General features: G+C 38.6%; 3 protein-coding genes and 1 long non-coding RNA gene across 4 annotated transcripts; 1 reads left to right on the top strand and 3 right to left on the bottom strand.

Annotated features, from left to right (window-relative positions):
- The first annotated feature begins 411 nt into the window (after positions 1 to 411).
- Positions 412 to 10,514, top strand: LOC122881499. Its single transcript, XR_006379169.1, has 3 exons — positions 412 to 555; positions 10,175 to 10,245; positions 10,378 to 10,514. It is a non-coding gene; the product is annotated as an uncharacterized LOC122881499 (long non-coding RNA).
- On the bottom strand, positions 2,882 to 7,951 carry LOC122881497 (vitelline membrane outer layer protein 1 homolog). The gene is made up of 4 exons (XM_044207758.1): positions 7,685 to 7,951; positions 5,767 to 5,879; positions 4,604 to 4,910; positions 2,882 to 2,991 (listed from the first exon to the last, which is right to left on the bottom strand). The coding sequence occupies exons 1-4, from the start codon at positions 7,892 to 7,894 to the stop codon at positions 2,989 to 2,991; spliced, it is 633 nt and encodes a 210-aa protein (XP_044063693.1). The 5' UTR covers positions 7,895 to 7,951; the 3' UTR covers positions 2,882 to 2,988.
- Positions 8,350 to 13,392, bottom strand: LOC122881495 (H-2 class II histocompatibility antigen, E-S beta chain-like). Its single transcript, XM_044207756.1, has 5 exons — positions 13,187 to 13,392; positions 10,895 to 11,164; positions 10,362 to 10,643; positions 10,160 to 10,271; positions 8,350 to 9,990 (listed from the first exon to the last, which is right to left on the bottom strand). Exons 1-5 carry the CDS (start codon positions 13,251 to 13,253, stop codon positions 9,927 to 9,929), a joined length of 795 nt encoding a protein of 264 aa, XP_044063691.1. The 5' UTR covers positions 13,254 to 13,392; the 3' UTR covers positions 8,350 to 9,926.
- Positions 13,393 to 13,468: 76 nt separating this feature from the next.
- Positions 13,469 to 20,118, bottom strand: LOC122881496 (H-2 class II histocompatibility antigen, A-U alpha chain-like). Its single transcript, XM_044207757.1, has 4 exons — positions 19,454 to 20,118; positions 18,750 to 19,007; positions 16,684 to 16,968; positions 13,469 to 15,243 (listed from the first exon to the last, which is right to left on the bottom strand). Exons 1-4 carry the CDS (start codon positions 19,503 to 19,505, stop codon positions 15,110 to 15,112), a joined length of 729 nt encoding a protein of 242 aa, XP_044063692.1. The 5' UTR covers positions 19,506 to 20,118; the 3' UTR covers positions 13,469 to 15,109.
- Positions 20,119 to 20,130: the final 12 nt, after the last annotated feature.

Genomic DNA, 20,130 nt, shown 5'->3' on the forward strand with positions numbered 1-20,130 from the left:
AAATAAGACTTATAGACCCAAATCACTATTTTCTCTAAGAGAAGAGAACTCGTTTTTGCTCCATCTGGTTATTACCTTCATTACTGTGGAAACCTTGGAATAGATCAACTTTATAGTTATTACACTCTAACACCACAACAATACCATTCATTTCACCCGTACATCAAAACAGTGCCATTCAGCCCCAAAACTGTCCCTTATGCATCAGTATTTCACATAAAAACCAAGGCCGGCACCCATGATAATAACCCTACAGTGTTCATGAACAGAAGTAGCCTATATTTACAGTTGAGTCAACACAGCCGGTGTGATCTATCATAAGTTCGGAGCCCAAGGGAGCGTAAGGTTATTAAGAGGAGGGCTTTGCCTTCAACCAAAACCACAAACACCATATCCATTCAGTTCCCTACAGGAGACGTTAATGGCTCTTGAGGCAGATTGGGGACCGCTGGCGAGCAGCTAAGCTGGTCAGAAACACACTGAGCCTGCGGTTTGGATATTAAACTTACGACCCGGGGCGTTACATCCCAGAGGTTCCCCTGTAGGAATTAAAAGGTAATGCTACACAACAATTCGCTGAGGGCAGCGTGTTTTGAATAGAGAAGTTCCTTTTGTGAGTCGAAAAAATGTTGTTTTCATGATTGCAGTACAGGATGCCATAACAGCATTTAAGGCGGGGTTGACGTTGATATAATGCAGGTTTTAGGCCTTCCTGCCCAGAGGGCTTCTGAGGTTAACTAAGAGGTGGAGCGGCATGGCTGTACCAGGTGTTTAATGTTGAATTGATTGATCCATTACACCCATAAAATTAAGATTTTATATTGAATGTGTCGTGTCATAAAGATCATTGTTTCTGGTGAGATGTGGGTTAAAGTTCCGCTTGACGCAGCACTGCCATCTAGTGGCTGTCCAAGGCCTCATGTGCAGTGAAATAGACCTCAAAATGCACAGGACTCCTGTTAGTGCTGAAATGATTAGACAGTTGATATGAGTATTTGATCAGCAGAAAATGAATCGCCAACATTAATTGCCCACTCTCTAATTTATCAAATAAATATGACAAACATTAGTTGGTTCCAGCTTCTCCAGTGTGATGATTTGCGGCTTTTCTCAATTTCATATTATAAAATAAATCCCTTTTGGTTTTTAAGTGCTTAATATCCTGGTTTGACCTTTTATTTCCCTTAAAGGGACACTCAACCTACTTTACACATACAGTAAAAGTCTGTTTACTTGTGAGAGTACCACTAGGCCTGGCTGTTTAATGTCTTCAGTGGTGGCAGCACTCTGAGAAAATAACCATGATGAGGTCATGGTAATGTCATCAGGGTTATTTTGAATTAGGCTTGAGAGTGAGTATTTGAAACTTGGGGCATGAAGTTTGAAAGATGAGGACATTTAGCAGGCAGGGAAAGTCTAATGAAAGATGTTATTGAGTTGCATATTGGGAAATGTAGGATCCAGCATTTTTTAAGCTTGACCCATAATATAAGTAAGGATAGCTCATCTCTGCTGTTTGATTGTTGATTTTTACCAATCTTTTTTCTATCGCATGCCATTCAACTTTATGGAAGTGGAATACCCCTTTAAGTAGAATAAGGTTATTAAAATCATCTTATTCCACACTGTCTGACAGTATCACATATTTAATGTATCAGCTTGTTCCAACTCTTCATTTAGGCTAAATTATGTTTACACTGAGTGAAATATTTAAACCCAAGACTCCATGTTTTTTATGGCTGCACTATTCAATCAAGTGGAGATATTTTAGATGCCTTGTGCATCATTTTATATACATTTCACTAAAATTCAGCTGGACATTTCTGATAACTTTGGAAACGTATAGATCTACACTACAATTTAAAGTAAAGTTCTGTGAGTTTTAACTTAGTTTGGCTGCACAGGCTGCGTTTGTAATGAAGTTTGTTGTTCAGACAAAATAAGCAATTTAAAGATGACACCTTGGGCTTTCAGAACTTCAATAGGCATTTGTCTGTACTTTTTAGGCAAAAACAAATGTTGGATATAGTTGTATTTTACATTGTTCACTTGAAATTAGCTCACTCCTCACAACGCTGTTTTCAACCCTCCTCCTGCTAATATTAGCATATCTGTTTTTCCAAGCAGACGAACAAGTGCACTGGAGCATCTAACTCCAATAAGTACACTTTGCACTTAGATATGAGGTCTGAAAGAGTGTATTAATTACCATAACAGAGAGTCACTCTGTAGCTGTGTGTTAAAGACTATAATCACTTTTCCTTGACTTGCAAAATCTTCTGAAAACCATTACCGCAGTGTTTGATAACGTCCTCGAGTTCCCTCCCCAACCCTCTGCACACACTCTGTTAGCAGATTAACTACTCACCGATTAATTAACACAATTACCTCTGTGTATGCCAATCGTTGTCTTATCAACCTTTGTCAGGCCTTAAACTATAAATTAATTAATATCCCCTCTCATGTCATTTCGTAATTACCTCAGTTCCAGCAGGAATTCTGGGAAATGCCTGTGTCAGCAGCTCTGTTTTGTGCTCATGCTTATTATGACTTTGCTGAGCTCATTGGTTCATTTGACAGGATATGAAAACATGCTGCTCTCATGCTGTTGTGCGGTGATGAGGGGATGACATGATGTAAAAAGTGTTTCTTCAGACGAGGGCTTGATTTGAAACAGCGCTCCTTAATCTTTTTGTTTTTCCTGCTGAAGGTGACACTCGACTTTGTTTAGAGAGCTGGGTGTTTTGACAAATAACTGTCAGTTTATTGTAGACTGCTCTAAACACTGATCTCAGTAGTATTTGAGTTTTTAAAAAAAGAAGGAACTGATACTATTCACATCAAGACCTTCAGGTTCTGGCAAATCATTGAAGAGACAGCAGCAATTTAAATAAGCTTTTTATTATTTGTTATTATTTGAGTTCAGGATGTTGGAGATGGATCAAGCTGGATCAAACTGCTCAGGACTGCTTGATGTTCACCTGCCGATCACTGTCAATAAAAACATTAAACATAAGTTCATAAACAGCAATGAATGGTTGTCAGAGAAATGCACATGTTAACAAGTAGACAAAAACTGTACATCCAAAATGACAAAACAATCTCAGGTTGAGTGGTGTTAGGGTGTAACAAGAAGTGTGAAAAAAGATGGAAATCTGAACATCTTCATTTGCATTAAAACTGGGTAAACTCCATCTGCTGATAAAGATCATGTGATTTGATTGAAAGCTCCCAAGCAGCTACTAAATGGACCTTGAGGTGAGGTTGTTGTGTCAACTGCTGCTGCCAAGTTAAAAATTTAAATTATGAAGCTGTACTTTCCAAGATGATAAAAGTGCAGTTTTCGCCATTGTTTCTTGAACATCACCATTGGTGTTTTGGTATATTATTTATTATAATACCATGCAAACAAAACTCTCTACCACAGTCATTTTTGGTATTTTCATTCTATATTCAGAAAGTGGAAAATAACTTAAAAGGGTGTGAGAGAAAAGCTCTGATGGGATTCGATTTCTGTGTTCATGAGGACTCGCCGTGGCTCAAAAAACAGCAGAATTATAGGCTGCAGTCAAACCTGTAGTTCATTTTCTTTTATTTGAACCAGAATAAAATAAAAATCTTTCCTTTGTTGTATTTTTGGATTTGGTTAATTTAGATTCAAACAGCCAAATAACATATTCAGACTTGAAAACAAAAGTCAGAAAGTAGTTTGGTTAGTGGACTAAAAGATAGATAGTTAGAAATGTAGTGCACAAACAAATCTAATTCCAGTCTATGTAACTGTGATAAAACATTGCAGACTTGTCTCTGCTCTCTGATGTAATTCACCTCTATAATGTTTATCAGTTGAGAGCATGGCATGGCTGGAAAGTGTCAAGACCAGGTGGCTATTTCACAAAGCAGCATCAGCGTGTCAGCAAACGTGTTAACAAAATATCTTCTGCAACTGTATTATTAGCAAATATGAATCATATCTCTTAAACCTAATATTCAAGATGTACTTTTTACATCCGAATCACTAGGATGTAGCACAATCTGTGTGAGTTATTCCTGCCTATCTTGCTAATTCTTATTCATGAAATATACCAGAACCTTTCCAAACCGGAGGAACAGATGGTGGTTAAGTTCCTCAAGTAGCCAGATCGCCATCTTCATCGTTTGGGAACATCTGGAGAACATCTCATGTCATCATCAAAAACTCTCAAGTTAATGAGAAATCCTCAGGCACAGCAACTGGATTGGCTGTGAGTTTGAAAACACTAAAAACACCACCTCTGGTGCGTTTTTGGGTACAAAAACATTCTGCATTGCCTAATGTCACTGTGACTTTAAGACAGCCCTCTTCTTAGCAACTTTTGTGCTTGTGTTTGTGGTTAGGGTAAGAGTTTAGGGTTACAGTTTTTGATGGCAGTACCTCCAACACTTTCAGGCAATTTTGGTGTGGATTGGGGCCATCCCGTCTAGAATAAAAGTGTTCTCACTTGCTCCAATAAACCAAAATAAGCCATCCAGAGTCTATGAAAACCCTCTGTACTTTTTTGTGGATGTGTACCACTCAGATATTTCTGGGCTTTAGTTTCCATTATATTACCCTCTCTCTTACCTGCTGAGGCATAGCACAGCAATGGAAGCGCACATCATTGAGGCTTGAGTCGTCCAGGCCATATTGGTATTCCTCCATCTTGGTCTCGATGCCACAGATTCCTCCACTGAAACATTCCTGGCTCCAGTGGCCGTACTCTCCCCAGTCCATGCCGGGCCCCTCTAGTGTGGGGTTGCTGCTGCAGCGGAACTTGATGTTGTTGATGGCCGTGTCGTCACCAAACAGACCCTGATGGGGCTCCACCCGAATCTGGAAAGAGGTGAGCACGCCACTGGGGCAGTACTGGGGCTGGGACCAGTCACCGAAGCTGGACAGTAGAGTAGGAAATACAGGAGAGAGGGGGGAGGGGGGTGATCAGGAAAAGATCCAAGATGTGGGCTGGAAACACTGGAGAGACGTCAAGACATTGCAGCCTGATTTGCAATCCTGGCAGAAGCTTTCATTTCCCCTCTGAACATGATGGGAAACTGCCAGTCAACAGCTTCATGCTGATTTCAAAGTATCTGATTTATTTATCTAATTCTTATTTAACCTTTTTAATACAGAGAGGTTAGTCCCACTGAGATCAAGGTTCTCTTTCACAAGATAGATCTGGCCACAGCAACAAACAGCTGCATATTTAAAGACATCAGACAACATTAGACTTTCTCTTGCTGAATACAAGCTTCCTAAAATAAAAACCATTGTATCAATGGGGCCATATTGAACCACAAATGTCTGAGGATGCAGAAATTTCATACAGATAAAAATACAAATAAATAGAAAATGTAGATAGCTTGACAGTGGTTGCACTTTCAAATAAAACTCTCTTGTAGAAGAAACAAACCACATGCAGGTGTGGCAGGACAGTTTACCTAATATTCATTTATTGCTACAAAAGCAGTTTACATCTGGGTAATATTAGATGTCATACATTTCAGAATTTGCTGCACCCTTATTGAACGGCCATGAAAATCAGTTTTATTGTATACCACAGTCGAATAAGGCACCATTTATTGTAGTTGTAACCAATAGCTTTATTGATGGTTAGTAAGTCATTTACTAATACTTTAATTTATTAATAACTGATCTATAAAGCATTAATAAATGATTTCGTAACCATTAATAAAGCCACTGGTTACAACTTATAACCCCTTGCTGTGGTAGCATTGTGGGCGACTTACTAGCCGGTGTGGGATTCAACAGAGTACAGGAAGCTTCTGTTCCCGTCTTTGGCGCAAATGAGACGGATCCCGTTCAGGGCAGTGTCATCTGCCCCGTACTGGTTAGACTCCACCTGAGGAAACAGAAAACATTTCCCAGAAGCAGTAACAGCTCTTCAAACCAGCTTGCTATCTTCTTGTTGTTATCTTATTCTGTCGAAGCAGCTGCCAAATTTGCTGTGAAAGTTCACATGAGGTTAAAGTAGAGATTGTTTTTTAGGGTTTGTAGTCTATGCAGAGAAGTGCGGGTTGGTATCTGAAACAACAAGAGGCATTTTTCTGTTCAGAGTTCATCTCAGTGACAGAATTGTTCTGCACATAGGTTAACGCACACATTATTTTTCAATGCTGCTTTCTCAGGTCTGTGAAGATTATGTTAGCGTTTTTGGTGACTGGAGCTTGTTTCAATCAGATATTTCCCCCTCTAAGGTTCACATTTTTTCAAGTTTATCTTAAAACTCACGTCCCCATATGTAGCCTACATTGAACCAGTTTTTGGTTGCTGTAATTGTTCCTCCTCTCCATAATGGCTGTGAAGTGATCTCTTCCTGACGCAACTCAAATATAAGATGGGAGACAAAATCCACAGCCCTCCCTCTGTGCAAAAATGCATTCTAAACTTCAGATGAAATTAAAATGAGGCTTCAGCATTCTGAGTTAGCCAAATCAAGTGGGAGTCTTTTTAGTGCAAATTCCCTCTTTGTGTTTCCCTGTTAGTGTTGTTGCTGAGCTGCAGTGGAGGAAAAGTAACACAAAGAGGGAATTTTGAAGATTGCAACTTTAGGAGATACCCATTTGATTTGATTAACTCAGACTGCTGAAGCCTCATAAGCTTTGGCTGAACTTAGGAATGCATTTTTCCATAGAATGAGGACTGTGAACTTGACTTGACTGTCACATTGAAATCAGGATCCTCTAGCAACCAAAAACTGTTTTAATGTACATATGGACATGTGACCTGAACCTGTGCCTTCAAGCTTCTCCACAAGGACACACATGTTGGCTTGAAATTATGTGCCTTCATTTTCAAACCCTTTTAACTATCTATTTGTAAAACTGAATGGAGAATGGAAAGTGTATAGTAGTCATAACTCCAATGCATTTATGTCAACTTCAGCAAACAAAATTCTCATCATCTTTATCTTCTGATTCTTCGCTTAAGAGCAACAGCCATCTGATTGATATATATACTGACCAGGGCAGGTGTTCCAAATCAAGGCAATTAACTTGAGGCCACTGGAAGGCCCATGTGTCCACATTATAAGGAAAACAAGAGCAAATCAGACAGGAATATGACAAAAGTCAAACATAAGACATCTGACATTCAAGCCAGAGAGGAATTCACAAAACACAAATTAATAACTACACAAATAAAGCTTCAATTCAATGTTAAATGTCAAAGAAAGTAAAATTAATTCCAATCACTACAAGTCACCATATGAAAAATGCATTTAAAATATCAAAAATGATGAGGCAAAAGTTCCAAAATAGAAAAACATTGGTATATAAACACATATATGTAAATAAAAAAATATCAAACTATCACCTACACGAATCTCCAAGGATAAGGAGATTCAGAGTTATTCTTATCCCGAAGAAGGCTGTTTATCAAAAAACCGACCTTTACAAGTAGAAATGAATGCATTGGAGTTATGATATCTGCCCATTGTGTGCGTTTTCTCAGTTGGTTTTTTTCTAAATGTAGAACATGATTCATCTAATCAGCCAGTGTACTTGATGAAAAGCAAAACACAGAACTGAATAACTGGAGTTATAAAACAGCCAGGTTTTAAGATTTTTTTTTTTTTGCCTTGCCACATATCTTTAATATATATAATATATATATATATATTTATTTAACAGAAGTCAGTATCTTTACCCTAACACTGAAGCCAACAGCAAAGAACTTGTCGGGACACATCTCAGGCCAGGTCCAGTTTCCAAACCTTTCTCCGTTGTTCACAGAAAGCAGAGATGTGTACTGTCTGTTGTTAAAGGCCTCACCAGCTCGCTGCAAAAAGGCTTTCTCCTCACATAACCCACTGGACAACGCAGCCAGCAGGGCCACAACGGTGAACAGAATTGCCATATTGACAGCAATGAGTCAGTGTTTCACTCTGAAATGCCAACTAACACGGACTGGGGGTTCGTGCTCAAAGCTCTTATAGCTTCCCAATCAATTCCAAAATAGACCATTCGTATCTGGATGAATCATTTACAGAGTCCCAGAGTGGCGTGGGAATGAACAGCTGGTGTCAGAAAAAGAAAAGGGTTTTCTCTCTGAAGTTCAGAGACACAGGGTCCCTGCAACTATCAATTCATCTTTTACATTGCAACATGCAGTGAATCTGATAGTACTTTAACATTTCTACATCACCAACCAGCAGAAAATCCACAGGTCTGTGCTGCCTTTACAAATGTAATCCACAGGAGAAGGTTCAGCAGCAACAGACCCTTTACAGTCATGAAGTCTTGTAATCGATTGTTCAAGATGGAAGAATAATAATATATAGATTGAGAAGTGCAGTGCCAGTAAATGAGAGATTGGTAAGAAAGATGGAAGCAGTTTATTTAGTCTCACCTGGATATACTCAGACATCACACCTTATCACTGTTGTTAGATAAAAAGAGAAATCCCATTTTTACCGAATTAGGGAAAACAGCCGTATACTCGGGTAAGGGTGTCACTGATAAAGCTTTCACTGTATTCATACATTCATCTTCACAAACTCATATATTTACACATGAACATAAAAATAATTCAGATTCTCTTACATTATCTATATGTATAGGACAATAAATAGCTATGATGGTAGGTTGACAAAGTTTTAGCATTTTCTAGTATACTACATAACTGCACATGCCTGTGTATAATTGTGTGTTTATTCTCCATACATCAACATGCAGTATACTGACAGGGCCATAGCTACCACTGAGGTCATGTCCTCAGTATACTGCCTGAGAATTTGGCACACAACCGGAGGAGGAGTTTACATTACACATGGTGGGGTTTTTCCACTGAAAACAGCTGCCTGTTGTGTCCAAAAACGCTCCATAGAGCTGAGGGGAACTGTAGAGTCGAGTGATAATTCTCTGTGGGTTCAACATACAAGTTGTCATGTGATCCATTGTTAATATAAAAACATTGATTAGAGCAGCTTTAAATCTGCTTTTTTTGCAGTGTGGAAGTGTAGAGAAATCTTAGCAACAGCGTTTAGATCATCATATGGCGAGAGGAAACTTTTAGCATATATAATTGAACAGCTAAATGAATAAATGACATTTACATAATTAAATAGTCTGAAAGATTTTTTGGGTGGCAATTTAAAAATTTCTAAGGGTGTTGGTTGCGTAAGGGGAATTTAGACTCCAGACCTCAGTATTTCAAAAATCCTGGCCGCAGCCATACTTACCAATGTACAGCGTATCACCAGGCAGTCTTGTAACATGAGATTAACTGTATTTTTGTGGAGATTTATTTTGTAGATCACTTTATTTTAGTAATGTTTATTATGACATAATTTGGTGATTATATTGTCTTAATAATCTGTCTTAACTAATGTCTTAACTTAATGGTTAAAGTTGGCAGAGTGGTATGTGAAAAGACAGTGAAGTGATGCATTACATGCTCTGCCAGTGTTCTGTTGTCCTACTGTTGAAGGGGTCATTAAAGTGGACCAAGTTTAACAGAAGACATCTATATCCAACATACACAGATGAGACATGTCATGTAAAGACGATGAGTCTTATTCCAACGTGAGACAATTATTGCAAGTGACAGGTCTGACACCTCAATGCTACAAAAAGATCATAACACAAAGTTGGAACAATTTAATGCGCTTTTTTTGAAGGATAATATGTCCTTGGTTGATAAAAATGATAGAGGAGCTCTGCCATGTCGGGGAGGGGGCAGTTCCATAATAAAACAACAGCATGTCATCTTCCCATGATGCCGTTTATCTCCTCTCACTGTAGGTCAGGCACAGCAGCCAGCATGTTGAGAGGGACCATTTTCTTTTAACCAGCTTTAATACTTTATGTTGTAACCTAATCCAAGACGTCAGCAGAGCTTTATTCTATTTTATTTCTTTTAGCACCAAGACCGCCTTCTGTTAAAAACTCTATAATTCTGAAAGATGACATGGAGATGCTCGTCCTTGTCTGCCTAATGGGCTGAAGTCAAACCTGAAACATGAAAAGAAAGTATTAAAAAACCCGATGACTTGTTATATTTCATAACTTAACTACACCAATTTTCACCGTGTGGTCTCTGTTACTATCTCTGACAAAATAATGAAAACTGCAAAAAAAAAGTGAATGGTTTCATAACATGGACACTGACGTCAAAACATACCTCTGTTTCCACCAGTAATAAACTGCGCCACCAGCAGCTGCAGTGAAGCCAATAAAGAAGAAGATGGTCCCCACAGTCATCTTCAGGTATTTAGCATCCAGTGCAAAGGTGTCTAAGTGAGAGAAATAATGTCAGTTATGACGTGTGGCATCTAAATTTCAACACTGTTTGAGCATGTTTTGTCCTCCATATTGATCCTTACCCCAATCCACCTCCAGGCTCTCTTTCAGGCTGCTGTGGTCCACCCTGCAGCTCACCCTCTCACCTCTTCTGGGTGTGAACTCCAGGTAAGAGTGAAGCTGGAAGCTCCAGTCCCCGTTGGCCAGGACATCTGTAGACGACACGTCGGTGGTGACCTCTACCCCGTCTCTCAGCCAGCTCACCCTGACTTCCTGAGGAAAAAACCCCAGAACGCTGCACTCAAGCATGGACCGCTCCCCATAGTCAGCTTGCTTGGTCTGATGGACCTTGACAATCGGAGGCACTGGAGTATAGAAATGATTAGAGCAAAATTAAATGACCTGCTGTACGTGAAGCCTGCTTCAAGGCAGAGTGCAGAAGAGAGAGAGAGAGTCATGAGCTAAATAGTTTTCTTCAAGCCATTTAATTAAAGAATGGGGAGAGAACATTTTTTTCCCCTTTTCCAATGAAGCAAATTAAGCCAATTAAGCAGCATTGTTAGGTGTGTCAAAATCTCTTTCAGCTTTTTCAAGAGTAGAAATTACAGAAACTTACCTTTTCTATCCAGTGTGCTCCTTCTGAATAATATTGCATTATATCTGCAAAGAGTTTCCACTTGACTTTTTCTTATGTCCATTTTCCAAGCCTGACTGTTATAATGGGCTGCATTTTTCATGCCGTATTCTCCAAAGCCAACATACTTCCCAACCCGAGAGTCATACATGGTAGAAAGCTTCTGGTTAAATATGTTTTTCACAAAGAAGACCACATCTGTGATGTTGTCACCATACTCACAGTCATATATCATCTGATATACATAGCCACCTGTAACAGACAGAAAATCTGTTAGTACAGACAACTGTGACAATAAAATCAATACGTTTTTTACTGCATGTTTGCAAAAGCAGCCGTTTTGTTTCATTTCAAAGAGAAAGCATGGCAATGTCGGTCTGTTGGTTGGTCTACCGCTTTGGTCCAGTCTGAAATATCTCAACATTTATTGGATGGATTGCCATTAAATTTGGTACAGACTTTCATGGTGCCCAGAGGATGAAGCCTACTGACTTTGGTGATCTCCTGACTTTTCCTCAAGTGCCGCCGTGAGGTTCACATTTGTGGTTTTGAGTAAAATGAGAAATGTCATGCCCCCCTCAGTTTAGTGCTAATTACCAAATGTTAGCATGCTAAAAGGCTAAATTAAGATGGTGAACATGGCAAACATTATACTTGTTTAGCATCAGCATATTAGTATTGTCATTGTGATCATGTTGGCATGCTTATGTTAGCATTTAGCTCAAAGCGCCTCTGTACCTATACATTCTCACAGAGCCGCTAGCATGGCTGTAGACTCTTGTTTTCAACTATACTTGTATGAGAGACAACTCTGGTTCCAACCTAAACTTTTATCATAGTATATAATTATCTCTATTATGTAAAATTTTAACCATGACTAACCAATAGGACATGTGACACACAGAGGATGGGCAAAATAAAAGGAATGCCTTCCAATAAAATTATAGTTCTGCTGTAGTTATTAATGAAGCTATGTGCTTGGTGAGACTGTCAGAGGTGTTAAAGCAATTCAAATGAGTTTTGAGGTTTGTGATTCTGTTAAGCTAATATCCAGGTAAATGTAAATACCTTCCCATAAAAAGGCATAAACAGCAACACTCCAAACTTCAGTAACAACTCATGAGCAAAAATACTTTTATTACTAAAACCCAGTGTTATGCATTTCAATAAGATCTGAGTAGACAAACACTCCCCCTTCTTCCACCCAGCAGTGATTGGCTGATTAGCACCAGGTGTGGAGCACCACTTACAATACTTAAACCTAACCTGCATTAGCATAACTATAGCTATAACAGCACCATTTATCATAGAAAACACCATAACACAAATTATATGTTCTACAGGTTATAAGAAGCATTGCGTAAAAGGGGATTTCCTTCTTATCAGATTCTTTATTTTAAGAGGTTTTGCCCAGCATGCCCTGACACATGTCATCATTTTTTTAACTATTCCTCTCATGACATTTATTTGTGTTTGCAACTGATGTGTAGGCAGTTCAGGCAGCCACTACTGTAAATCACAATTACGGAAAAGGTTACACATGTGAGTCATATTAAGTTAAAACAACTGACTAATGTGTAAGCTTTAATACAGATTCACCATTTTCCATAAAGCAAGACCATAAGTTATAACCTTTGCTGAATAACAGCCACTGTTGCCACAAGTGACAGGACTGTGGTGAATGGTAAAATGTGGTGTAACAGTAACATAAGTAGAGAAGACTGAATCAATTATGTCAGTTACAGTAATATCTATCTAACGTTTGCTAACATTAGCTACTGGTCATACAAGAACAAGGTAGTAGTAGCAGTAAAAGTGAATTGAATTGAGCAGCATTTGTGATTTTTGTTGCTTATGAATCCAACTTTTTGTTTGTAAGAATAACAATGTATTTAATCTTTCAAAAGTTACAAAGTCTCATTTTCAAGGCAACATAGAGAAATTTACAAAGCTGCAGATAGGTCAGATAGCTGCTGATGGTCACCAACACATCGAAATGATGTGATGTGGCAAGACGTAAAGTCAGACACCAGATGTATGCAGTAAAAAGAAAAACACTTGATGGGATATTTTCTTTAATTTTTTAAAGAAAATATCCCACCAAGTGTTTTTTTGTGTGAGCATCAGTTTTACAGTAGAATGTTTGTATTGTAATGTAAGCTGTGTCCGTTATTTTATCAACCTTTTGTACTACTCATTAAACTATTAGAAATAATATAATAGTATATGTAAAATTAAAGCTCAAATAAAACAGGAATACATGAAGAAACCTACCTGCTGGTGTATTGCAGAGTAAAACTGCAGAGACTATGAGTTTGTGCAGAAAATAAAGTCCAATCATCTCGAAAACACTGAAAACTACAACATGAAGTTCATCACTTGCCGCATGCAAAAGCCTACAGACTCAATCATGCTCCTAAAAACCTCTCAAGCTCAAAAACGAAACTACATCCTGCATTCTCGTACAATAAATGATGCAAATGTTTATGTAAGGGAAGTGCTGAAATGAACAGGTCTTTCAGGTTTTGTCATAGCTGGGGTATTGTTGTCATGCTTAAAATGATTTAATAGATCATTCTCTACACCACAAGTACCTGTAAATGAAAAAAACAGAAATGTGGTCAGTCTAGTTCTACTCTTCCCATGCAATGCCACACCTATTATTGGGGAACTCAGCACTGCCATTTCTCTACACTTATTCATCATTCAGCATTTGTTCTCTCTGCTCTGCTGATCATCTGAGCCCAGTTGCAATCTTAATCCTACTGACTGACAGAGTCCATGGTATGAATTATTTCTTCACCACTGAATATATACTTTTATTGCAAAATCAAAGCTGCAGTATTTTCAGTGTTTGAGATCTCAGATTCATCCCTCAGAGGCTCCACACACTTCCACATTAAAATGCGGCAGCTATCTTATCAATCACAGTGAAAATAATTAGATTCAGGCCCAAGCCAAATAAACCCACCAGAGATGAGAGGCAGTCTGGAGCGTCGCCATTCTGTGCCAGTATTAAAACACAAGCAAGCAGATGTGACAAACATTATTTACTGATCATTTGCGTCAGGCCGTCACTGAAGGACCAGCAATCTGCCCAAAAGCTTGGTCGGTGCTGTGATAATTGATGGTGACTTTGTGAATGTGCCAGTGATCACACAGGCTGATGTGTTGAAGGGTTAATAAACACACAAGCAAGAAAGTAAGGGAATTGAATGTGTTTTGCATGTACTCTGACATGCAGTACAACATACAGGAACAGACATTTTCAACTTTCCTCCATGTGCTTTATTTGTACATGACAAACACAATAAGCTTCAAACCTGTTTCTGTGCTACAATATGCTGAAACATGGGTAAAGCATCTGCATTGTTTAATATATTGTTAGAAAAATAAATACATTCTACTGTAAAATGGAAGAAAATGTGTTAAACTATCTGTGTCATCAGTCGATAATCTCAACTCTTTTAAAGGATAGAGTCAACTGTGTACATGTGTTCAAGCTAATTAAGAAATAGTAACTGGTGCCTAAAGTAAGGATCCCTCTGTTTCTTGAAGGAATAGTTTGACGTTTTGGGAAATTCACTATCTGGCAGAGAGTTAGATGGGAAGAATTGACACCACTCTCATATCTGTCTGTAAAATATAAGGCTATAGCCAGGAGCCTAAAACAAAATCTGCACCTCTAAAGCTCACTAATCAACTCGTTATGTCTGTTTCACCGTTAACAATTCGCAGTTTGTGCCAGAATACTTCTTTCTAATTTGTGAGCTTCAGAGGTGCTGGTAGGTAGATTTTGTTACTGTTGGACAGAGCCAGGCTAACTGTTTCCCCCTGTTTCCAATCTTTGTGCTAAACTAAGCTAACTGTCTCCTGGCTGTAGCCTTATACTGTATGTACAGACATTAGAGTGGAATTAATCTTCTCATGCCAGAAAGTGAAAAGGCGTATTTGCCAAAATGTTGAACTATTACTTTAACTGATGTCTTTTTAGCTCAGGTTTAGATTCAGTGTTGTTGCAGAAATGGGGGGAAAAAACAGACACAGACAACATAAAACATTGCAGGTGTAAAAAAAAAAGGAAACTATGATGGCGACAAAAAGAAATCTCACTCCATCTCACTCCCAGAGGAAAAACACAAGGGAAAAAAGATCACACATCTGACATTGAAATTCAGGTGTTTGTCTTGATGCGTGTTACGCCTGGCAGGACTTGTTGGCTTTCATGATGAACCAGAGTCCTGTGACAACTCCAATCAGCCCCAGGATCACACCACAAATACACACTGCTGTCTCTACAACCTGCTGGTCTATGTGTCTATGTTCAGCCTCTGTGGGGGAAAAAACACACACATACACACACAGATAGATAGCATGAGAGCTTTCTGATGTGAGTTTTTGCTCACAAAAAATGCCAGTCTTTACTAAAGCTACCTGTAGCAAACATTTTGTGCCAATAATATCCTGCCAAGTAGCTCTTGCTGACGTGTAATATTTAACAAAAGTCCCACATTACCATCTATCACCTGGATCTCTAAAGCCCTACTTTGTATTACAGATGCACAATTTATCAGTTAACTTATCAGAACATACACCCAATAAATCGCATTTATCTGACATATGGATTCTTCATTTGTTAATTTCAAGTGTAAAACTGTGGCTTTATTTTGTTTATTTAGCTATAACGGCTATTTCTGTTGTGAGTTCAAAGGTGAGCTACTATCCAATGTTGAACGGATAAAGTTAACAATGAACTGTCATAATAAAACAAAACCCATAAATAGCTAGACAGACAGACAGACAGATAGTATTAAAAAAAAAAGACTAAAATAAGTCTACAGCCATGCTAGCAGCCCTGTGAGGCTGTACTTTGGTGCCGTTTGTCTGTCAGCAGGATTACGGAAAAACTACTGGCCCGATGTTCATGAAACTTGGTGGAAGGGTGTAGCATGGGCAAAGGAGGAACCCGTTAAATTTTGGAGCACATCTGAATCACTTGGCGGATATATACAAATTATTTTGTAGTGAAGATAACGTATCGCTTTTCTACTTTTACTCGAGTTGGCGCCAACTAAAGTTTTGTTTTTTTTTTAAATTTATTTCCTCCTGCTTTGTCCGCAGTTATTGTTGTTACAACCTCAGCGCACTTGTTTGACAGTGTAATTCTAATAGTTTTGGAAATATATCCAGACATATATAGTCGTTGCACTTGCAGATTTGCATATCATAGAAGACTGGACTTTTGTCCTTGGCAGAGGTCTGCCCTCTCCGAGTGCCCTTCTAGTTTTATCATGTATTTGGTCATAAACCAACATTCCACGTATTGGACAACGTGGAATTTTGACTTGATGACACTAGATGAAAAATGAAGGTATAACCATAGTTATTACAGTTCATCCTGAGGGGGACGTCTGTACTTAACCAAATTTCATGGCAAAGCTGTCCAATAGTCATCAAAACATTTAGCTAAAAAACGACCAACCAGCACGCTGACACTGCCATCCCTAGATCCACACCGCTAGCACGGCTAAAAATGTGAATGCATTTTTTTTAATTGTCACGTTTTACACATTTCAGTTGACATTTGTGCTCATCTATATGTATCTAAATGAATGGTTATTGAATATCTGTCAAAATTTCAATATCATACATATCTTGGGTATATTTTTAAGTGCATCATCTTCACCCCTTTGCTATTCTGTTTCACACCAAAAAAACATCCCCTCTGTTACTTTTACACCCACTGACTCATCATATTATGACTGACCTACCCCAGAACTTGGTGAGAGGCACCTGCAGACTGATGTGGTGCACGCTGCAGGAGTAGATGTCGTTCTCTTGCGGAGTGAAGTCCAGGTAGGATGAGATGCGGAAGCTGAAGTCACCATTGGAGTAGTACTGAGTCTGGCTGACCTGACTCTGGTCCACCAGCTGCCCGTTCCTGGTCCAGGTGATGTCGACTACAGGCGGATGGAAGTCATTGACAAAGCAGACGAGGGTGTTGGGGGCCCCAAGTTCCAACTCCTGCTTTGGGTAGATCAGGGAGGTGGGACTGACTGTAGATGGATGGATTGATGTTTGACAGAGAAAGATAAAGTTACACTCCATGGCCAATACACCCAATCACTGAAAATAGAGAACGACACTATGAGAGCGGTGACAGTCAACCAAAACAGTAAAGTTGCAGGCGGACAGCTAAACAATGAGCTGAAACTCACTATAAAGCTTCATAAAGCCGAGGGGAGCTGCAGATTCAGGTGATAATTCTCTGTACATTCTCTGTTCATATTGTTTTTACATTGTCATTTGATATGTTGTTATTATAAAAACATTGATTAGCCGCTTTAAAGTCATTGAAAAATATTAAGTGGCACTAAAAGATTCTCTATGTCCAACCTTGATAATGTTTCAAATGCTAAATTATGGGCTGTGGCTTTTATCATCCCAAAACAAAAACATTTTTGAGATTTCTGTGACATGGCAAACAAAGTTTCAAATAAACTAAAATGACAGATATGAAGTAATACAAGCATTTGCATCCTCCAGATAATGTTTGTGTAATTCATTCATAACTAGAGGGAGACTGCTATAGCTACGCATACCAGTACTATAGAACGCATGCTAATTAATGTAAACTCCCCAGTGCAGAGCTACACAATGAACAGTGACACATGCTTTTTACCTGCACTGACAATACATGCATGATTATACACCCAGAGAGGTTAATTGCACCTCACAGGCATTGTCCCTGCTGGTACCTGTTCTTCTTTTAAGAATACATACCAGAGCACCTCTCATTAACTCGTGTTTAACAACACAGCTTACTGTTGCTCCCATTACACTGTAGTAGTTTCACTGACTTTTGTTCTTGGGATTAGGCTATAATCTAGTTTCAGTTTAGGAAAAATTAACCCAGCAGCATGACTCATGTTTGTTGTGTTCTTGTCATTTAACAGCTTTTATTTGTAACTTCAGAGCCTCAGACAGGGATCTTCTGACCATTCCTCAATCCTGGTTCCAAGACTAAAGGCTAACTGAGTACATTTAGTACCGTACTTAAGTATGATTTTGAGGTACTTGTACTTTCCTTGGGTATTTCTATTTTATGTTACTTTCCCCTTCTACTCCACTACATTTCAAAGGGAACTATTGTACTTTTTACTTCACTACATTTATGTGACAGCTGTAGTTACTAGTTACGTTTTTACATACATTTATAGAACTCAACACATTGTTAAAGATTAAACCAGTGGGTCCCAGTGATTTTGGCTTGTGGCCTCTCACAAAAAAAGCAGACTTGGGGCTCCTTGTCACGTTTCAGATGTCTTCAGTTGTTAGAATTTCCATCAAAAAGAGATTTCTCCTCTAAACTTCTCACATGGTTTCATTTAAATAACTGTTTGAATTGATCCAATATTTTTTAAAACAAAAACAAGGATTAGACCAAGTCCAATATATGAAGATACATTTCTGTAGCAGAACTTGGCTTTATCTTTCTTTCCTCTCACCACTGAACTAAACTACCAACTGTACTTAAAGTAGTTAAAGCTAGCTCCACCTCGACCAGCAACAACAGTAAGATGCTGCTTATACATTGTTGCATCAGTATTAAAAATCTAATAATGCCATATATAATAATATATCAGTCACAGGGGACATTATTCTGCAGAAAGAGTACTTTTAGTTTTGATACTTTAAGTACATTTTGCTGATTACTTCTTCCACCACTGACTAAAGGTGACAGTCAGGACTCCAAAGCTCTGTGGCTCACAGAGTCAGTAATATCTTTATAAGTACTCATATTATCAGTACAAACTCAGTGTTTCAACTACCTCACCTATGATCTCTGGAGGATTATTTTCTCCCTTTATGGCACGTGGGATGTTGTACTGGCAGGTACCCAGGGACACATATGTGTCTTGGGCCAGTCCAGGATCAGGGGTCCACTGCTCTGCAAACTCTGGCAGACGCAGGACTGTCTGATAGGTGACAGGGTCAACGTAGAGGAGCTGATCGCCGTCAAATTCAATGTCATACTGGCCGTTTCCTGGCACGTCTCTTTGACAGAAAGTCAAAAAGCGAAGCAAGTGTTTACCTGCAGTTTGTTGGAAAAGATTAAAAACATATGACAAGACATAATGGTGTTTGCAATGTGCACTCAAGTTGCTTAAAGTTATTTATGTGAGCAAATCCGGACGTCATCCAAGCTGCTACTAAGTTTTTGGCTCCATCAGCCACACTGGCAGGTAACCAACCATGATGATTTCTATTGTAAAAATGTAGCTGGCCTGCAAAATATAGTAGTTACCATAAATGGAAAGATGAAGAAAAAGAAAATAGGGCCATTTTTCAATGCAGAAGCAGACAAAAAAAAGGTGGTTATGGAACAAAGCTGATCAAAATGTAATGGTATGTCTTGAATCACCAAAGACTGTATCCTCAATGTGGTAATGAACTTACTTTTCTTCATTTTGAACAGGCTTACAAAAACTCTTAATGCCTCCTTACAATCATGAGTGATGTACTTTTACAAAAACGTACCTTGACTGTATTTTGGAAGACAAATAACCAGCAGCACTGGGAACAGATTCATCGTCGTGTTGTATGTCAGGTACTCCAAAAAACAAACTGAGAAGGTTTCATTGGCTGCATCTTGTCCCTCCCACACATCAAAGTGACACTACTGGATTCATATGCTGAGATGACTTCCTTACAACACAAACCAATCAGTGCTTGGAACATAGTGACAACAATGTTTCCACCTTGAAAACACTGAAGGAAGATGTAACTCAGGTTTTAACATGAGTAACTGCTGCCACCTAGTGGAGGAGAGTCACAATCACAGTATGTCCGCCTGTAGAGAAAACATACCAAGTTGGACCCATCTCGGTTGTGTTTTTTTTTTTTTTTTTATAAACTTAATCTTAATACCAAGTTTACGCAGATTATCTTGTGTTTTTAAAGATATAGAATGCTCTGTTCATTTTATGTCCTATCACACTTCAGGATATTGCAATTTTATATATATATATTTGTATAGAAATCGAGTACTTAAAACAAAATCACAATAATGAGGGGTAATTTGTGCTCCTGACTTCCATAAATTCTCAGTGTCAGCTTTAAGGCAACAATTGTTCATCTTGATTAATTAGCTGATTCTTTTTTCAATTAATTAGCAGTTTAGCCTATAAAATTACAGAAAATTGTGGGGAAAAAAG

This window comes from Siniperca chuatsi, linkage group LG9, assembly GCF_020085105.1.
Source record: "Siniperca chuatsi isolate FFG_IHB_CAS linkage group LG9, ASM2008510v1, whole genome shotgun sequence".
NCBI classification, from domain to species: domain Eukaryota; kingdom Metazoa; phylum Chordata; class Actinopteri; order Centrarchiformes; family Sinipercidae; genus Siniperca; species Siniperca chuatsi.

Coding starts and splice junctions, on each gene's coding strand:
- LOC122881497 (XM_044207758.1), bottom strand. CDS start 7,894: ATGGCAATTCTGTTCACCGTTGTGGCCCTGCTGGCTGCGTTGTCCAGT. Junction 5,880..7,684: donor CTGTTGGCTTCAGTGTTAGG/GTAAAGATACTG, acceptor CTGTTTCCTCAG/GTGGAGTCTAACCAGTACGG. Junction 4,911..5,766: donor GTTGAATCCCACACCGGCTA/GTAAGTCGCCCA, acceptor TCTACTGTCCAG/CTTCGGTGACTGGTCCCAGC.
- LOC122881495 (XM_044207756.1), bottom strand. CDS start 13,253: ATGATTGGACTTTATTTTCTGCACAAACTCATAGTCTCTGCAGTTTTA. Junction 10,644..10,894: donor GAGCACACTGGATAGAAAAG/GTAAGTTTCTGT, acceptor TCTATACTCCAG/TGCCTCCGATTGTCAAGGTC. Junction 10,272..10,361: donor GAGCCTGGAGGTGGATTGGG/GTAAGGATCAAT, acceptor TCTCTCACTTAG/ACACCTTTGCACTGGATGCT.
- LOC122881496 (XM_044207757.1), bottom strand. CDS start 19,505: ATGAATCTGTTCCCAGTGCTGCTGGTTATTTGTCTTCCAAAATACAGT. Junction 16,969..18,749: donor TAATCCTCCAGAGATCATAG/GTGAGGTAGTTG, acceptor ATCCATCTACAG/TCAGTCCCACCTCCCTGATC. Junction 15,244..16,683: donor GCCTCTCACCAAGTTCTGGG/GTAGGTCAGTCA, acceptor TTTCCCCCACAG/AGGCTGAACATAGACACATA.